The 19,383-nt window shown below is 35.8% G+C and overlaps 3 protein-coding genes across 5 annotated transcripts; all 3 read left to right on the top strand.

Annotated features, from left to right (window-relative positions):
* Nucleotides 1–494: 494 nt before the first annotated feature.
* LOC147947867 (uncharacterized) lies at nt 495–2,318 on the top strand. Its single transcript, XM_087507477.1, has 5 exons — nt 495–655; nt 750–948; nt 1,180–1,316; nt 1,489–1,565; nt 1,696–2,318. Exons 1-5 carry the CDS (start codon nt 495–497, stop codon nt 2,316–2,318), a joined length of 1,197 nt encoding a protein of 398 aa, XP_087363603.1.
* A 1,541-nt stretch (nt 2,319–3,859) lies between these two features.
* On the top strand, nt 3,860–7,462 carry LOC104778274 (protein GRAVITROPIC IN THE LIGHT 1-like). Of its 3 annotated transcripts, XM_010502681.3 has the most exons (3): nt 3,860–4,060; nt 4,464–4,599; nt 5,815–7,462. In XM_010502681.3, the coding sequence occupies exon 3, from the start codon at nt 5,815–5,817 to the stop codon at nt 7,177–7,179; it is 1,365 nt and encodes a 454-aa protein (XP_010500983.2). In that variant the 5' UTR covers nt 3,860–4,060; nt 4,464–4,599; the 3' UTR covers nt 7,180–7,462. The 3 variants fall into 3 exon arrangements, with proteins under 3 accessions (XP_010500983.2, XP_010500982.2, XP_010500984.2); XM_010502680.3 differs by lacking the exon at nt 4,464–4,599; XM_010502682.3 differs by lacking the exons at nt 3,860–4,060; nt 4,464–4,599 and adding an exon at nt 5,344–5,628.
* Nucleotides 7,463–12,705: 5,243 nt separating this feature from the next.
* LOC104779346 (receptor-like protein 7) lies at nt 12,706–16,101 on the top strand. Its single transcript, XM_087507078.1, has one exon. It carries the CDS (start codon nt 12,968–12,970, stop codon nt 15,944–15,946), a length of 2,979 nt encoding a protein of 992 aa, XP_087363204.1. The 5' UTR covers nt 12,706–12,967; the 3' UTR covers nt 15,947–16,101.
* Nucleotides 16,102–19,383: the final 3,282 nt, after the last annotated feature.

The raw sequence follows: 19,383 nt of genomic DNA, 5'->3' as shown, positions 1-19,383 counted from the left end.
TGGATTGAATGGATAATGGTTTGTGTATCTTCAGTCACTTACTCAGTACTCATCAAAGATTCTCCATTTGGAATGATTATCCCAGAAAGAGGTTTGAGACAGGGAGACCCACTGTCTCCGTTCTGTTTGTTTTGTGCAATGAAGGCTTAACACACCTACTAAATAAAGCTCAAACGTAAAAAAAAGATTGAGGGAATCCGGTTCCATCATGATGGACCAAGTGTGCATCATTTACTTTTCGCTGACGACTCACTCTTTATGTGTAAAGCTTCAAAGGAGCAGGGTCAGGTGCTGCAGAATATCCTCAGACTCTATGGGGAAGCCTCAGGCCAATCTATAAATCTCTCAAAGACTTCCATAACTTTTGGAGCAAAGATTGATGAATTAAGTAAAGAAAGTATTCGAGAAACCCTAGGGATACAAGCTGAGGGAGGAGCAGGATCATACCTTGGTTTACCGGATCTAAAGTTGAAATGCTTAGCTATTTAAAGGACATGCTAAAGGCTGAACTCTCTGGTTGGTACAGAAGATGCTTATCACAAGGTGGAAAAGAAGTTCTGCTGAAGTCAGTAGCACTAGCAATGCCTGTATTTGCTATGTCATGTTTCAAAATCCCAGTCACGACTTGTGAGAACCTGCAGAGTGCAATGGCTTCGTTTTGATGGAATGCTGATGAACACTCAAGGAAAATTCATTGGCAGAGTTGGGACAGATTGTGTTTACCGAAACAATGATGGACTGGGTTTCAGAAACATTCAAGTGTTCAATCAAGCATTACTAGCAAAACAAGCATGGAGATTACTTCAATCGCCAAACTGCTTACTTGCTAAACTCATGAAAAGCATGTACTATAATGAGTCGGGTTTCTTGGAGGCTTTGATGGGGAAGAGACCATCTTTTGCGTGGAGAAGCATACTGTTTGGGAGAGAGTTGTTGGAAAAAGGATTGGTAAAGAAAGTAGGAAATGGGGAAACAATCAATGTATGGTTGGATAAGTGGATTCTAGATGATGAGTTTAGAGCGTCTTAGAGGGAAAAGGTGTTTTTTGAGGTAGGACTAAAGGTAAATGAGCTTATTGATGCCTCAACTAGTTACTGGGACCAGGGAAAGCTTGAAGAACATTTTTTTCCCCAGAATATAGCTAGAATAAGAGCTATCAAGCCTATTGTTTCTCAACAGGATTTTTTTGCATGGAAGTTCAATAAAAGTGGAGATTTCTCAGTTAAATCTGCATATTGGCTAGTGGACCAAGAAAAAAATGCCCTGCTGATCCAAGAAGTCTCGATAAGACCATCTATGCTTGAACTGAAAAATTGGTATGGAGAGTACACACTAATCCAAAGCTAAAAAATTTTCTCTGGAAAATTTTGTCAGGGGCTTTACCAGTAGCTGAAGCACTAAATAGAAGAGGCATGGATATGGATAGTGTTTGTCAACTTTGTGGAGAAGAAGGTGAGTCCATAAACCATGTTTTCTTTACCTGTTCAGCTGCCAGACAGATATGGGCATTATCCGATTACCCTTTTCCGCTGGAGGGATTCCAAAATGGGTCGGTGTATTCCACTGTATATCATCTTCTAGAAAACAGGAACAATAAGGATTGGGCTACGGACTTGCGAAGGAGTTTCCCATGGATAATCTGGAGAATATGAAAACCAAGGAATGCTCTGTTTTTCGATGGGGTTAGCTTCTCAGCTGCAGAATCAGTTGGAAAAATTAGAGAAGATGTTACAGAGTGGTTTGAAGCTCAAAGTGAAGAAAATAGAGGAAATGAAGAACATAACCAAAGGGAGGCAGATATGGCCGACAGAAGGGTACTGACGAAAGTGAAAGGATGGGAAAAACCTCCACAAAATTGGTTAAAGTGTAATGTAGGTTCTTCTTGGTCGAAGAGAAACAAAATTGCAGGGAGAACCTGGGTTTTAAGAGATGAAAGAGGGGAAGTTTTGTTGCATAGTCGAAGAGCTTTCGGAAGAATTGAGAATGCGGAAGACGCAAAGCTCCGAGTGGTGCTATGGGCAATCGAAAGTATGAACAGCCATAGGGTAACAAATGTTGTATTTGGTGTCGAAGATAAAGGGCTAGTACAAGCGGTGGAGAGACCAATTGCGTGGCCAAACTTTAAAGCTCAAGCTTTGGCCATAAAAAGTTTTTTGGGAAGATTGCAGGTATGGAAACTGTGTACTGAAACGGTAATAACAAACCGAGGTGCAAACTTAATAGCCCAAAGTGTTATAGGGGACCTCAGATTACAATCTTATATGGAAAGGGGTTATCCAGCTTGGATGGCTAAAGTCTTTGACGAGGAGAAAGTTTGAATATGCAGTTTGATGAGGATCGTTTTAGTTAGCCAGGATTAGTTCTTATTAATGAGCCGTGTTTTTTTAGTAATTACCCTGGGTTGTGGATGGAGAATTAGTTAGGATAAACTAACCGGCTAAAGGAGTGAGGGAGTTTCGATTGACTTTTTTGTATATTATAGATATGTATGTTATGGAGCCTTAATGACCATAATTCAATATAAGATCAGATGACAAAAAAAAAGGTACAAATATCTCTCCTCACCTTTTTTTAAATAATAATAAAAAAAAATTCCTTTAAATACCACTAAAAAGTTTTTTTTTCCAAAAATACTACATTTTAGTTTTTTTTTCCAAAAATACAACAAAAGATTTTTTTCCAAAATTACCACAAACACAAAAAAAAATTTAAAGATGTATAATTTTTTTTTTAGGTTTGGGTTGACACATTTAGTTTTAGGGTATAGTTTTTAGGGGTAGAGTTTAGTATTTAAAATTTAGGAATTAGTTTTTAGTATTAGAACTTTAATTCAATTATGTACTATTTTGGGGGAAAAATACATTTTAGTGATATTTTTGGAAAAAACTAAATTGTGGTATTTTTGGAATAAAAACCTATTTTAGTGGTATTTATGACAATTGCCCAAAAAAAAAGACATTCGTCATAATATCACGATGGACTTGCTTTTACTATATATCATTTTTAAAAACCTAAAAGTGATTGGTTTAGATTTTTAAAACTTTTTACTTTAACGAAAATAATTAGAACCCAAAATTTTCTCAATTACTCTTTTATTGATTTTTCTCTTTTTATAGTTTCTAAAACCATTATTTCATTTTTTTTTCTTTTATTTTTGTTAAATTTAGATTTAAGAATTTCCCTCTTTTAAAGTTTATTTTTTATAGTTTTGAAATGAGATTATTGATTATTTGAAGCCGTCATCAGTTTTCTAGATATCAATTACAAAGATTGTTTGGATATAGGTATAGATAAAGAAAATTTACTGTATGGCACATGTCAAAATCAAATCATTTATATTATTTAAAGTTGTAATTTCCAAAATTTACAATTTATATCAATAGGTTTCAAAATCTCAGCTGCTAAAATGTCTAAAGCACAAGTATTTACAATGCAAATTTTCACAAGAAAGTTTCTACATACAAAATTCTTACAGTCTCATCAGCTTAACAAGTTAACAATTACGGTCGTTATTAATCGGCACCTCATCATCTTAACAGCACCCGTCAAATATAGTATTGTTGTTTCTTTACGAATCAAATTAGCTGAGCCCAGAACAAAATAGAAAAGCCCAATACATTCGCGCTTTGAAATGATCTCATAACTAGCCCATTAATAAACCCAACCAAATCCAAAAAATTATTCTCAATTCATTGCTATTAAATGAATGACCAAAAACACCCTTCGCGTATCTCGAGATCCCTCCCTAAACCAAGTCACAACGGCCGGTGTAAATAGTCTCAACTTTGAAGGGTGTTTTCGGAAACCTGAATTTGAATCCCCCAATGCTCAACGCTTTGCTTTTTTGCTCTCTCTGTCTGTCTTTTGTCCTTTTCAGTAATTTCACATTACTACTACTCTCTTCTTCATCTCCTTCTCTGACCGTTTCACTCCTCCAGCTCTCATATTCTCTCTCTCTCTCTCTTTCTCTCTCTTGAAGCTTTGGACGAATCTGTCTGTGAATTTTCAAGGAGACATTTTTGTTGGTTGGTGTAAAGAAAACAGAGAGATCTATTTCCGGGTGAGTGGTTTTATAATTTTCTTATTTATATTTTTCATTAATTCAATCAAGTTTCGTTTGTTATACATTCATGTGGGTTTCTGGTGAATGATTCGATTCCATTATTGCTTAATTTTTTTTTGTTTTTACAATTTTTGAGTTTTTATTTTCAATGGAAGTTTCATGTCGCTGGTCGTGGGCCTAATCAACCATTGTTGTTAGCTAATACACAAATAATGTCGACTTTAATTGTTCATCTTTTATATATATATATAGTCGATTCTCTAAAAGGGTTTTAGGACTTTCTTCTTTTACAGCACAAAGAAAAGTTTGAATCTTTTTTGTTTTTCCTTTTAGTCATCTCTGTTCTATGTTCTTTCTCATTCTTGAGTTGATTTGTGATTTCTGTTTGGGTTTCATTTAGTCTGCAGGGGTTTAAGCTGAAGTTGCTTTGTCGATTCTTCTATTTCTTTCTTCAGATTTACTCTACAATGAAGTGAGATTTTAAAACAAAAAAAAAATAAATAAATTAACAAAGAAAAACTTGGGACGGTAGCAAGGTACGACCTTTGAGTCTTTGACTTTATTAACTTTGTTTGTTATGGAAACTTGCTTCTGAAAATTGTCAAGCGTTTTAGCGCTTATGTTCACATCTTCAAGTCTCATAATTACTCTTTAATAAATCCTCTTCTTGAATTAAGCTCTCTTGGAGGGGTTTAATTTAAGCAATAATGCTCTGTTTCTAGGGTTTGTAGATGAGAAATGTCTTAAGGTTCTGTTTGGTTAGCTGCATAGCGTCCTAGACCGCTGTTGGTAGTGCGTTTTTAGAGTCTAAAACCACAATGAGACATTGTGGGTCTTGTGTCTGATTGTACTAAATGTGTTTGGTGGGTTTGTCAGGCATTGAGGTTGTCCACTTGTTTCAAATGGTTAAAAACAATTTTTTTACCCATACATTTTGGTTTTAAGGTTTGTACTGTTTTCACATTAGGGTTTTCCTTTTTAACAATAGTACAGTAATATAGATTTGTTCTTGTTTATTAAATGCATCTTTTCAGAGATGTGAAAACTAACAATTTCTACTTAATTATTCTCTGCATAAGCATGTGTTTTCTGCAGAGATTATATGGATGCAGTTTTTTTTAGTATTTGTTTGATTCTGTAGCAGCACATTTTGACTAAATAGCCTCGCAGAAAGAGCAAACATATTCACATTAAAAATAGGAAAGAAATAAAAAAGTAGATTGGGTTCATTCATATTATCATTTAAAGAAATGGTATAGACACAACTTGTGGATTCTTTTATTCCTTCTCTTTTATAAAAAACAGCATTTTCTAAGCATGAACCATGAACTCTTCACAACTCTTGATGTTTATTTTAAAGCAGTATTTATTGTATATATGCATCTTTTGTGATATTTATGTGCAGATCTCTCTTTTGTGAATTGATCACTCTTTTTGAAAACATTCTTTTACTTTGAGCCCTTTTTCTCCTATAGTTACTTCACTAGTTTCTTTGGTAAAGCAAAGTCCTGTTCTGAGAATATCACAAAAGATGCTTGGCCCTCCATTAACGGTCCTTGATCCAAGTATTAAAGCTTGTTGCGCTTTTTCTTTATGTATCACTATCATTCACCATCATTACAAGTCTCATTTCACTCTCTTTTTTTTTCCTTTGCTTTTCAATTCCTTTTGCGGTGATTCTTTTCTTATTTGTTACTGTGTTCTTGATACTGTTGTCTCCTTACTAAGCTCTTTTTGTGATGTATCTGCAGATGGAGACTGTCAGACCAATGGTTGTTGTTCCTAAGGAGGGTAAACTCAGACGCAAGTTTGCTAAAGTTCTTAACATTCATAAGCTAATGGGTGTTGCTCCAGAGGAGGAAATGAAGAAGATAAAGTTTGATTCCAAAACTGCTAATTTGACTGAATCTTTCTACAAACTTGAGGAAGAGTATGAGAGAAGCCTAGCACTGGAAGCTCTTCTTGCGAAGCTTTTTGCAACGGTTTCTTCCATCAAAGCGGCTTATGCACAGTTACAGCATTGTCAGTCTCCGTATGACTCAATCGGGATTCAAAAATCAGACAACTTGGTAGTCGCAGAGCTTAAGACATTGTCTGAGCTGAAACAATGTTTCTTGAAGAAACAAGTGGATCCAAATCCTGAAAGAACTCTGGTTCTCGCGGAGATTCAAGAGCTGAGGAGTTTATTGAAAACGTATGAGATCATGGGGAAGAAGCTAGAGTCTCAGTACAAGCTCAAAGACTCAGAGATTGTATTTCTGAAAGAGAAACTTGATGAATCGATGAAACAGAACAAGTTGACAGAGAAGAGACTAAACCAAAGTGGACAACTTTGCAATCCTCTCGACAACCTTCACCTATCAGCGCTAAATCCAACGCATTTCGTTACTTATCTGCACCACACAGTCAAATCCACAAGAGGATTCGTGAAGCTAATGATCGAACAAATGAAGATCGCGGGATGGGACATTTCATCGGCTGCTAATTCGATCCAGCCTGGTGTTTTCTATCACAAGCAAGACCACAAGTGTTTCACTTTCGAACACTTTGTCTCCAACGTAATGTTCGAAGCGTTTCATCTACCTTACTTCTCAACCTCAAGCAACGATTCAAGAAGCTACAAGAAGAAGAAACAGAGCAAAGCAGAGAGGGAAATGTTCTTTGAGAGGTTTAAAGAACTGAGGTCAATGAAAGCGAAAGATTATCTAACGGCACGGCCTAAATCAAGATTCGCTAGGTTCTGTAGAGGAAAGTACTTGCAGCTTATACATCCGAAGATGGAACAAGCTTTCTTTGGACACTTGCATCTGAGGAACCAAGTCTCGGGTGGTGAATTCCCAGAGACGAGCTTGTTCTCTGGATTCCTCGAAATGGCGAAAAGGATTTGGCTTTTGCATTGCTTGGCTTACTCGTTCGAGCCTGAAGCTGAGATCTTTCGAGTACCAAAAGGTTGTAGACTCTCTGAAGTGTACATGAAGAGCGTAACGGAGGAAGCGTTTTTCCCGGCGACGGAGAGTTCGCCGGAATCTGAGCCGCGTGTAGCGTTCACGGTGGTTCCAGGGTTTAGGATCGGGAAGACTTCAATACAATGTGAGGTCTATCTCTCGGTTTCGTGATCACCGTCCGATCTAAGATTCCAAAACGGACGGTGAGGATTTGTTGGACTGAGATGGTGGGTCTTCAAGGACGATTTGGTAATTTCGAGAATGTGGGAGAAAATATGTGGGCCGTTGGATCAGAAGTAGCGAAGTAGTGTTTGGTCTTAATGTTTTCTGTGTCTTTTGAGTTTTGTCGATATTATTTTTAGTTCAGAGAACACAAGAGGCATCTTTTAGCTGTTGTCCATTGAATATTTTTATCTCCTTTTTCTCTAATATAATATGTAAATATTTTATGATTTTTCTGTATATGTTTTTTTATTAGCCTACTACTTATCTCGGAGAAAAAAACAAAATAAGGAGCGTAACATTGGAATTCTGAATTAGTGACGTATCGAATTTTTTAGGGGAATAAAAGATTTGGTAAATGATTGTTAATATTTAAAAACGTGAAATGTTGGTAAGTGAGTAGTAGTAGTAAATTAGCATGTATAATAAGCATTGGATCCATCTCGAAATGTATCGCTGGTCTATGAACCATCCAGCACTATGTCTCCCTGTCTCGTGTTTGCACATGCACATTTATTTTGGTTCATTATTTAGGTTTTCAAAATTATTAGATAACTGTTGGATAAGTTAACAATATGAATTTAGTTTTTGGATTTATTTTTTAGTTTTTAGATTTAAGATTTTGATTTTAGTTGTTGTTATTAGTTTTTAATGAAAAATTTCAAAGAAAATGGTTTTTAGTTTTTGAGAAAAATTAACTTAAAAAAAAAAGAAGCAAAAACCACATTTCATAATAATCTAGAATTGTGAATGGGAAACTACAACAATACCTAAATTTTAGTGTTAAATTTGGATTTATTTTGGGCTTCCAACTAAAAACCAATTGACAATTAGTAGATTGATCCTAACCCTTTATATATTAACGATAGTCTCTTTAAACATCAGATGTGGGATTTGGTTTGTATCCCAACAATTTCCCCTTCAAACCAAGGACCACATATGGGATTTTAATACGCCTTCTCGAGATGATAACTTCATTTCGAACCGATTCCACTTAGACCGATAATAAACCCCTTCTTGGGCCCCATTACTCGGGTTAACAAGAAGCATGTCCATATCCACTTTTCTAGGTCTACCAGAATTTTAACCTTGGGCTTTGATACCATGTAAAATTTGGGTTTATCTTGGACTTCCAACTAAAAACCAATTGACAATTAATGGATTGACCATAATCCTTTATATATTAATGATAGTCTCTTTAAATATCAGATGTGGGATTTGGTTTGTATCCCAACATTTAGGATACACAAAATTTTAAAATCTTGAATAACGATAAAAATGAGTTTTTTAAAAACAAAAACCAAAATTTCTATCAAATTAAATATACAAAACATTCAAGGCCAATATAATTTAAAATAATATGATACTATTATTTTCTTTTAAGTATATGTAGTTTACACGTATGTATTTGGTGTGCATTTATAACATAGTTTTGTTTTTTTGTATTTCAATGTTTAGTGATGAAGGCGATGCTTCTCTGTGCCGGGAATCTAACATCAATTGACGAAATATTATGGTGGGGTTCGGGATCTATTACCCAAAAGGACTGAAATATAAAATCTTGAAAAAACTTGTTTTCAATTAATGTTTTGTCGGAAATGCTCCTTTTTTTTTTTGGGTGTGATAAGCTCCTTTCTTTTTTCTTTCACTTCAGTGGTATTTATTTGGTGGTGCTTTGAAGTTTGAATAAACTAGTTTGATGATCTTCATCATTTTTACAACCTCTTTGATAGATCTTTTGGGTCCATAACTCATATCCAAGATCTTTTACATGCTCACCCATGGATGGGTCTTTAGGCATGTACCGGTCGTTTCTTATGCAGACATATATATTTAGAACAAATGTTAGAGGAAGTCTCTGCCTTTCCATCAACACACCATTTTCTTTCCCAAGAATATATGCAAAAGACAATAAATAAATCGACTTCAAATAAAACAAACTTTTTAGAAATATGAAAGAAAATGGTGTCATATGAGAGGAAGAAATTGTTATGGAAATTAATTCATATGACTTCATAATCTAAAAAAGAAAAAAGAAAAAAAAAAGAACTTGATAGGGCAATAATAACTCTTGCAGCGAAAATGGATGGTCTGCAAAGCGTCGATATATACACAATGACACTTAATTTGCTCTACTACTATACTTCAATAGCGATCGCGAGAAGATGCATGTTGATGAAGAGGTAAACTATATATACAAAGCTCTAAACACAATAGTTGATGTAAGTTTTATGATGGCTTTGCTTGATCATGATTTAATATAATGGGTTTTGGCTGGGAAAAAAAAAACACAATAGTTGATATCTTAAAAGACCTAAAAAAGCTCATAGAAATATAAGAATTCTTTGCAAGTGAAACATTTATAGTGGGACTAATTGACTAAATTAGCTCTGTTTTTAAGATAAAATCCAAACAATCTAGTTGAAAATTAAAATATAAATTATAAAGTCTCGAGTTATGAAGCCTTGAACACACTTAGACTAACTTCATAACCTCTACAAAGTCTAAAAAGATGTTAACGAAAGTTCCAAAATCAAGCTTTAGCAACTCTTCAAATCCCTGAATATGGATTCTTGTATAAGTCTTGTTCTCGATATTGTAGAAGAAAATGTAGAAAGGCTTTGACCACCACGAAAACACAATCTCTCCGGTAGCCGTCATTCCGACAAACCTGCTGTTTTCACGGTAGACTATGTCTCGCAGTATGCATATACGTTTGGACCATTTATGTTCTTTGAAGGTGTTGTGTTGAATGAAGTTTTATAAGGTTTAGAACATATGGTGAAATCTCTACTAAATGGCTGTAATGGATGAGACATGGATACAGAAATACATCATAGATGTCATAGTGGTGATTCAACAGTTTAGACATAGATAGTGGACAGAGCTGATACAAAGGATGAAGTATTACTTGATACATATGTTGGTAAAGCAAAGCTTAAGTAACGTTTGGTGATCGTGCTGATACAATTATTGACACAAAGCAGAGAAGAAGATAAGGTGTTGAATCAAGAACTCTAAAGTTAAATATATCAGAGGAGCAGTTAGATATATCAAACGTCTGAACCAGTTTTTGTACTAGTCCGACGTTAATACAGGAAGTAGTACAAGAAGCTGAATTAGAGAGTTTGAGTACATAAGATTAAGGCCGACTTGGACAAGCCAAGTGGCGGCTGCTGAGCTGGATGAACATCTTGAATGGAAGATTCAAGATGGGATCAATGGAGAAAAACTTTCATATTTGTTGTATTATGGGAAATTCCTATTTGTTGTATAATAGGAAAATTGTCAATCCTAGGGCTTGTACAATTGTTAATCTCCCAATTCATATTTGTTGTATAATAGGAAAGTTGCTAACCCTAGGGGTTGGGCAACTGATATAAATACCGAGAAGGCGCTTCATGAAGACTTGTGCGCTTCAAGGTATTCTCAAGAGATGCACACCAGATGTGTGGTGTTGCCTCATCAATAAGATAAAGAGATCTTTTGATGGTTTATTCATCTAGAAAAGAATGATTCTATATCATAGCAATTGTAATTGCAATCTTGTTCTAGTGGATTTGTTCTGGATTAGGTCCCGGGGATGTAGGAAAAACCGAACCCCGTTAACAAAGTTTGTGAGTCTTATTTACTTTATGCACATACAATCCTGAAGTCGATCATACACATACTTGAACATATAGACTTAGCCACAAATATGCGTTTTCAATTGGTATCAGAGCGGGTACTCGATAGAGATATGTTCTTGTTTCGGGTGTGATCTTGGATTTGTGGCTAGCGTAGAATCGAAAGCAGATGAGGATAACAAGTATTCATGAAGAAGCAACATAAATCATAGACTCTGAGGAAGGGTTTGTGCTATTCATCAAAGTTGCTTGAAGAAAAGAAAGGTTAACTGGATCAGAATTACAGTGTTTATGATCGTTTATGAAGAGAAATCAATTTGGGAACGTGACAACAAGCTTTAAGCGTTTATGATTTCGCGACTTGTTTTTCTTAGGTATGATGAATTCTAGAGTCCAAGTATGGTGACAAAGAAACAGCCTGAAATTGCAGAGTTTCAGAGGATTTGGTGGTTGTTGATCGGAATCGTGTTGCAGGAAGCTTCATGGTTCTCTTCATTATCGGGAAGAGATGAAGGAAGAAAGGAGATTTGTTTCGTCATGGGTTTGTTTGAGATTTTTTTTTTGGCCCAATATCTTGCTGAACTAAATCAGGCCCATAAAAGTTGGAAACGTGTTTTGAAGTCTTTAAGCTCAACAAAGAGTCTCAGAAGGTTCTTTCTTTGTCACATTTTAAAAAATGATATTTTTGGAAAGTAGTATCTCAAAAGTAATTGTGTAAAAGAGGGCAAAAACGAAAACGTTTTTTAAAAATGTTATTTTTGGAAAGTAGTATCTCAAAAGAAACATTTCTAACAAATTCTCTTAAATTAAATAGGTAAAAAGGTGGAGTAAAAAGTATTTTGATTACATTGACTATATTATATATATAAGCATATTTGCATAAAATTATATTTGACATTAAATTATAGTAATTATATTCCTTAGTTTAAGACTCTGAAAATTTTAACTTTATTTTAGATAATCCATTTAGAATTCTCAACAAACATTGCTACAACATTAAAAGTTTAAGCTTTTAAATGAACTCAATTTTTTTCTTCTAATTACCCTAATACTATTTAAACATTGCTAAACTGACACAAAAAAAAATGCCTAGAAATGAGGTTATCAAAGATAAAAGTCACAAATCAATTAGGAAAACATTCTTTTTTATCTATACCATGAGAAACTATATTCAACAAGTAGTACTCACCTTACAATCATTTCATTGTTAAATTGAGAATTAGTGCTCTATCAACAATTATGTAGTTAAATGTAACCGGCAGCAACCTGCACACATCTGTGTTTATAATGAAGCTTTGAAAGTAATCTGTTTGACACTTTTAGGTTACATGATTAAACAGAAACAAATCATCAATTCTGAACCAGTTGATTTATACAATAGTTCATATTTATACAAAAAGAGAAGATTTTGTATCAAAAAATTTGACTGCCAACTTTAATAGCAATTGCCATGAGATTCATGTAAGAAACTACATGATTAAACAGAAATTTGAGAGATGAAGAGGCAGTGATGAGAGATAAAACGTGACGTATGGGTTTGGTGATATTAGACAATGGGCATCGCTTTTTTACTAATGCAAGTAGCACAGTTTTGAGAACAAAACTCTTCAACCAAATAGCCAAGTCTACAAGTTTTGTTCTTTGTCTTTATTTACTAAATAATATTGAAAGTAATATTAGTTTTGTGGCTCGAAATTAAGGAAATGCAAATTTAGGAAAGTTAATACTGACGTATGTTTCAGGTTTGGAATTGGATAGAGGACAACTATGAAAGCATTTCACAGGAAAAATGCCATACGGAGTCCCAACTCCCATATAAAGTTGAAGAGTTGGCTTAAGCTGCACGGCACTTTGATTTTTCTATTGTCCTCACTAAACTCCAAATCTCTAATTTCTTAAAACATGATATTTTAGGGGCCAAGAAGAACGAGTTTATGGTCTTTTAAGTCAAGTCTATTGGATTTGGAAGGACTCATAAGATTTTTCTTCAAAAAGACTTCAAACCATCAAGTCAATGGAGCTTCATGTGTTTTTTTTTATATATATATGTAAGTGACCTGCAACACTAATTTACCATCGCTACTTCATATTACTTTTTCATTTCCACAAATATGAAAGCTTTCTTGTCTAATCAGAAAATGAGCTTCCTTCTTCGTTCCTTTTGTTTCCTTTTTCTCGTTTCAAGTTTTCTAAACACGTTTGTTTCTTCTTCACAAAACTTGTGTCATTATGACCAAAGGGATGCTCTTCTTGAGTTCAAGAGTGAGTTTTTGATCGATTCAGATGGGTCCTCTTTTCCGAAAACAGAATCTTGGGTGAATAAAAGTGACTGTTGTTCTTGGGATGGTATCACATGTGATGCTACGTCAGGCAAAGTGATTGGGCTAGACCTTAGTTCTAGCCACCTCAAAGGCCAGCTTAAATCAAAGAGCAGTCTATTTAGAATGCGTCATCTCCGTGATTTGAACCTTGCTTACAACAACTTCACCGGTTCACCAATCCCAGCTGAATTTGACAAACTCATGGAGCTAGAAAGACTTAATCTTTCCCATTCTTCACTATCAGGCCAAATTCCAATCAACCTTCTTCAGCTAACCAAGTTGGTGTCTCTCGATCTTTCTTCTTTTGAGTATTATGATTCTGATGATTCTTCGTTTTTATCCATTGATGGATCCTTTCTTCATCTACTTGCTCAAAATTTGAGGAATCTTAGAGAACTGGATTTGAGCTATGTAAACATTTCTTCAGAAATCCCCCAAGAGTTTTCAAACATGCGATTTCTAAGATCTCTACATCTTGAAAGTTGCAAACTGTCTGGAGAATTTCCAACTAGTGTTCTTCTGATACCGAGCTTAGAGTCCATTATATTAAGGGGCAATACAAATCTGAGTGGCAATCTGCCCGTGTTTCGTGAAAATAACTCTTTAGTAGAGCTGTCCATTGAAAGCACAGCCTTTTCAGGCCCCATACCCGACTCCATTAGCAGGCTCAAACATTTGACTTCTTTGACCCTTTCCTTCTCTAAGTTTTCCGGGAAGATTCCGTTTTCACTTGGGAACCTTTCTCATCTCTCTATTCTCGATCTTGGTTGGAATAATTTTGTTGGTGAAATCCCATCTTCAATTGGCAATCTAAAACAATTGACCGATTTTGCTGTTGGGAATAACAAGCTCAATGGAAATTTGCCAGTTTCAATACTCAATTTGACCCAACTACGTGGACTCTATCTCTCTTCAAATCAGTTCACAGGTTTCCTTCCACCAAACATCAGCCAATTCTCCAAATTAGAGTATATTCATGCTGGAGATGATTCTTTTACGGGAGACATTCTTTCATCCCTACTCAAGATTCCCTCATTGTCCTATATCTCTTTGAGTTATAACAAATTCAGCGATTTTACTGGGATTGGGAATATCTCTCTCTTCTTGCCTAATTTACAATTATTTGCTATTGAAAGTAGAAATTACAACAAAGTCATCGGTACAGGAGTTGACTTAAATGTCTTCTTGCCTCTTAAGAAGCTTTTCCGGTTATCTCTCTCAGGCATTCCTCTTTCAACAACAAATATCACTTCTGATTTGGATTTTCTACCAAATTTGTGGAAATTGGACTTGCCAGGCTGCAACATCACTGAGTTCCCTAAGTTCATAAGAAACGGAAGAAAATTAACATGGCTAGACCTTTCCAACAACAAAATCAAAGGTCAAGTACCAGAATGGTTGTGGAGACTACCAGAGTTGTCCATTGTATATCTCTCTAACAACTCTCTCAGCGGTTTTAATGGATCCTCAAAAGTTTCTCCTGAGAGTCAAATCCTGATTGTTGATCTAAGCTCAAATGATTTTCAAGGACCACTCTTCATCCCACCTTTAAAGCATCTCCGATTTTTTTCGGGTTCTAAGAATAACTTCACCGGGGAGATACCTCGATCAGTATGTGGACTAAGCTCTCTAGTGGCTCTAGATCTATCAAACAACAACCTCAACGGCTCAATTCCTCGGTGCTTAGAGACTCTGGTGATTAGTTCTCTTTCAGATCTAAATCTCCGTAACAACAAACTCAGCGGCATTCTTCCCGAAATATTTCAGAACGCCAAGAGCTTAATAACACTTGACGTCAGTCAAAACCGATTAGAGGGCAAAATTCCGGCTTCTCTTGGTGGTTGCTCTGCCTTGGAAGTTTTGAACGTGGGAAGCAACACATTCATAGACATGTTTCCCTTCCACTTGAATTCTCTGCTGAAGCTTCAAGTTCTCGTCCTCCGCTCTAACAAGTTTAATGGCACATTACATAATTCTGATGGGGTTTGGTTTGGGTTTCCTCAGTTGAAAATCATTGATGTATCATATAATGACTTCTTCGGTACATTGCCATCTGATTACTTTTTGAACTGGACTGCCATGTCTTCCAAGAGTGATGATAATATAGAACCAAAGTACATTAAGAGTCCTTCAGGATACTACTACTTTTCACTTGTGTTGATGAGTAAAGGAGTGTCGATGGAGATGGAACGTATCCTTACAATCTACACATCCATCGATTTTTCAGGAAATCGACTCCATGGGCCGATTCCTGATTCTGTTGGTTTACTCAAGGAGCTTCGTATTCTCAACATGTCAAGCAATGCTTTTACGGGCCACATCCCATCTACTATGGCAAACTTGACTAATCTGGAGTCACTAGACCTATCCCAGAACAAGATTTCTGGTGAGATTCCTCCTGAGCTTGGAACCCTCTCTTCTCTCGAAGTGATAAATGTTTCACATAACCAGCTTGTAGGTTCCATACCACAAGGCACGCAATTTCAACGACAAAATTGCTCCTCCTATGAAGGAAACCCCGGACTTAATGGTCCTTCCCTTAAGGATGTTTGCAGAGATATCAAAACGCCAACACTACCACAACACGAACTGGTGGCGACAAAAGAAGAAGAAGAAGAAGAATCATTCAGTTCGATGGCAGCAGGTTTAGGCTTTGCACCTGGAGTTGTATTTGGGCTGGCGATGGGATACATAGCAGTTTCATACAAGCATGAGTGGTTCATGAAGAGATTTGGCCAAAACAAGCAACAAAGCATCAGAAATCGTTAAGTCACTCATCTATGCATTCTCTCTTCCTTAACGCATTGTTGTTATGTTCATTAAAATTTTGTTGTATTTCAAGTTTTAAGCGTGTGCTGAATCAAGTTTCGTATAATATGTTTTGAACTATTATTAAACCAAATAAAGACTGGCAAAAAATAAAAGTTGGTGAATAATAGAAATTTTACAATTTCATTAGATAATTTGACTTTGGTTATTTACTACCATAATCACCCATATCTAAAAGACAACAATACGGTTTGTTGAGTGAATGCAATATTACATTCTTGATTAATTCAATAATAAAACATCAATATTAAAATGCACAAACCGTTTGATAAGCACGTCCGTTTACTCAAAACTCCTATAGATGTACATGGTTGTGTTTGTCTTTTTGTCTGTGATTAGATATAATTATGCACTTAAACTGATTACAGGTGGTATGGTGAGCAATAAGCTTCAATTCGAATCCAAATGCAGAAAGGAAGTCAAGTTTATTTTGTGCCAATCATATTCTAAGCAAAATATGATTGGCACAGAATAAGAGTCTGAGAAGCATTACGAAAACATTACCTGTCTGTTCTTGATCTCAGTCAGCAACCAAAGAAGTGTTTCTGCTTCTAGGATAAAGTAAAAATATAATACGCATAAAACATCCAGGCTAATTAACACTAAACTGGATCATAAGACGGCATACAAGAAATATTATGGGAACATCTAGGCACTTTCACATTCTAGTATACTATAAACTTACAAGTAGCTCCACTTGATATGGCGAAATTGAGTTCATCGAGGTCGACTGAATACGTCTTTTCCACTATGAGTGTAGCAGCCACCATGAAAATGCCAAGGCAAGCTAAGTGGAGAGGTGTTTAGTATCTGCGTAACTATCTTTACGTCTCCAAGAAGAGCAGCAAGATGCAAAGATGTGTCCCCATATGCGTTGCGGGAACAGAGGAGGGACGGTCGGAGCTCAATAATCTTGGAGACGAGTTCTCGGTAACCAAGCTTCGCAGCCATGTGCGGAACCGTGTGTTGTTTGTGTTTTGCTCCTCGCTTCTCTCCTCCAGCGACGATTCTCTCTCTTCGTCCAAAGTCACCAAACCAAGAAAAGTTGGAAGGTCATTTCGAAGGATCGCATGGAAGATCGGCTGCATCCTTTGTCAAGAAAACAGTAAGAAACCAGTCATCATAATATCTTCAATTGAAGATGTTGTGTGAATGAAGTTTTATAAGGTTTAGAACATGTGGTGAAATCTCTACTAAGTGGCTGTAATGGATGAGACATGAATACAGAGGTACATCATAGATGTCATAGTTGTTGAGTTGGATGAACATCTTGAATGGAAGATTCAAGATGGTATCATGAAGAGAAACTTTCCTATTTGTTGTATAATAGGAAAATTGTCAATCCTAGGGGTTGTATAATTGTTAATCTCTCAATTCCTATTTGTTGTAAAATAGGAAAGTTGCTAACCTTAGGGGTTGGGCAATTGATATAAATACCGAGAAGGCACTTCATGAAGACTTGCGCGCTTCAAGATAGTTTCAAGAGATGCACACAAGATGTGTGGTGTCGCCCCATCAACAAGATAGAGAGATCTTTTGATGATTTTGTTGAAGATCTACACTAGTCGGAAAAGACAATTAGTGGTAGTCTTTTTTCATTGTAATTCTAGGAAAGAGTAGTGGGTGCCATATAGCAATTGTAGGTTGCAGCTTTTTCTAGTAAATGAATTCTGGACTAGGTCCCGGGGATGTAGATTATCCGATTCTGTTAACAAAGCTTGTGTCTTATTTTATTTACTTTATGCTCATACATACTCAGAGGATCATACACGTAATTAGACTTAGCCACAAATATGCGTTTTCAATTGGTATCAGAGCGGATACTCTATAGAGATCTGTTCTTGTTACAGGTGTGATCCTGAATTTGTGGCTAACGTAGAATCGGAAGCAGATGAGAATAACGAGTATTCATGAAGAAACAACATTAATCATTGACTCTGAGGAAGGGTATGATGAATTCTAGATTCCAAGAATGTTGGGTTCATAAATAAATTAGCTTTGTTATAAACCACTTAAGGATGGACTTCATAACCAAGCCCATTGACGGTCCATACTTTGTCCAAGACTTGAAGCCCATTGTTTAAGGCCCATCGGCCATATACCAATTCCTAGTCGGTTTTAGTCTTGCTGTTTTGTACTCTATATATATGTAACCTCGTTGAGACATTATGAAGAATAAGAATAAGAACAAGAGTTTTACTCCTTCGATTCTCTAGTTCCATAACACGTTATCAGCACGATCGTTTCTAAGATCCAGCTGAGTAAAACCCTAAAAACCCTAAAACCCTAACCGCCGCCATTCATCTCTCTCTTCCCAACAAAACCCTAAACCGTCGTTGTTCTTCCTTCTATTCGAAACTAAGAACCTTGTTTCGAAGATCTCTTGGTGTTCACGAGCAAACCTTAGCTCGTGATCAAGTTCTATCCATAACTTATTCGAGGTTCGTGGTTCGCGGTTCCGGGGTAAGTACGGTACAAGGAGCGGTTCGAGATCTGTTCGTGGGAAGCTGTTGCGGATCTGTTCGTGGTTCGTGGTCAGACCCCTATTGGTGTTAAGGTAAGATCGAAAACCTATGGGACCATAAAAATCGAACTTGGACATTAAAAACTATTGAACCCTAAACATGCAAGTACACATCTAACAAAGTTTAAATTCCTAAATCCTAAAACTTAAAATCGGATGTTAGGGTTGTTAGATTGTTTTGTTAAATTGCACCAAAACTATATCAAGCTTGAAATCGGATTGTTTGAAATTGTTTAAAATTATTGCTTGATTGTTTGATGCATAAGAACCTAGAACTTAAGCTGTTAAATTCGATTGTTAAATCTGATTGTTCTAGGAAGATTAAAAAAAAAATCTGAATATTGCATGCATCCTTGAAATAATTAATTGAATTTGGCATAGAATCTTCCAGTAAATTTAGGTTGCATAAGAACCCTAAAATCCCAAATTAAAATCAATTTAGGTGTTTGAGAAATTCAAACCCTAAACCCAAAAAGGTTTAAGAAAATTCGAAATTATTATGCCTAAAATAAATTAGATAACTTCTAAATTAATTATAATCATTATCCTAAAGTTTAAGGAATATTTTGTTGTTATCTAAGTTAAGAAAAGGAAAATTTCTAAAATTATCTAAGAAAAGGAAATTCTAGTAAAAGGAAATTATTGCATGCCTTAATCTATTTGATTTTGTTGTCTTGATTGCATGGAGTTAAACCACGAAATTTAAGAGAAACAAGGCATGGTTCGGTATTAAATACCGCATGACCTAAGATTAAATTGATGGCATGTTCTGGTCTTAAATACCGCATGACCTATTGTTTGAATGGATGGTTCGGTCTTAAATACCGCATGCTAATCGGTTGTCTATTTCTGT

Source organism: Camelina sativa, chromosome 3, assembly GCF_030686135.1.
Source record: "Camelina sativa cultivar CO46 ecotype springtype chromosome 3, ASM3068613v1".
Classification (NCBI taxonomy): Eukaryota; Viridiplantae; Streptophyta; class Magnoliopsida; order Brassicales; family Brassicaceae; genus Camelina; species Camelina sativa.
The sequence above is the reverse complement of the archived record's forward strand: the minus strand, read 5'-3'. Positions and strand labels throughout refer to the sequence as shown.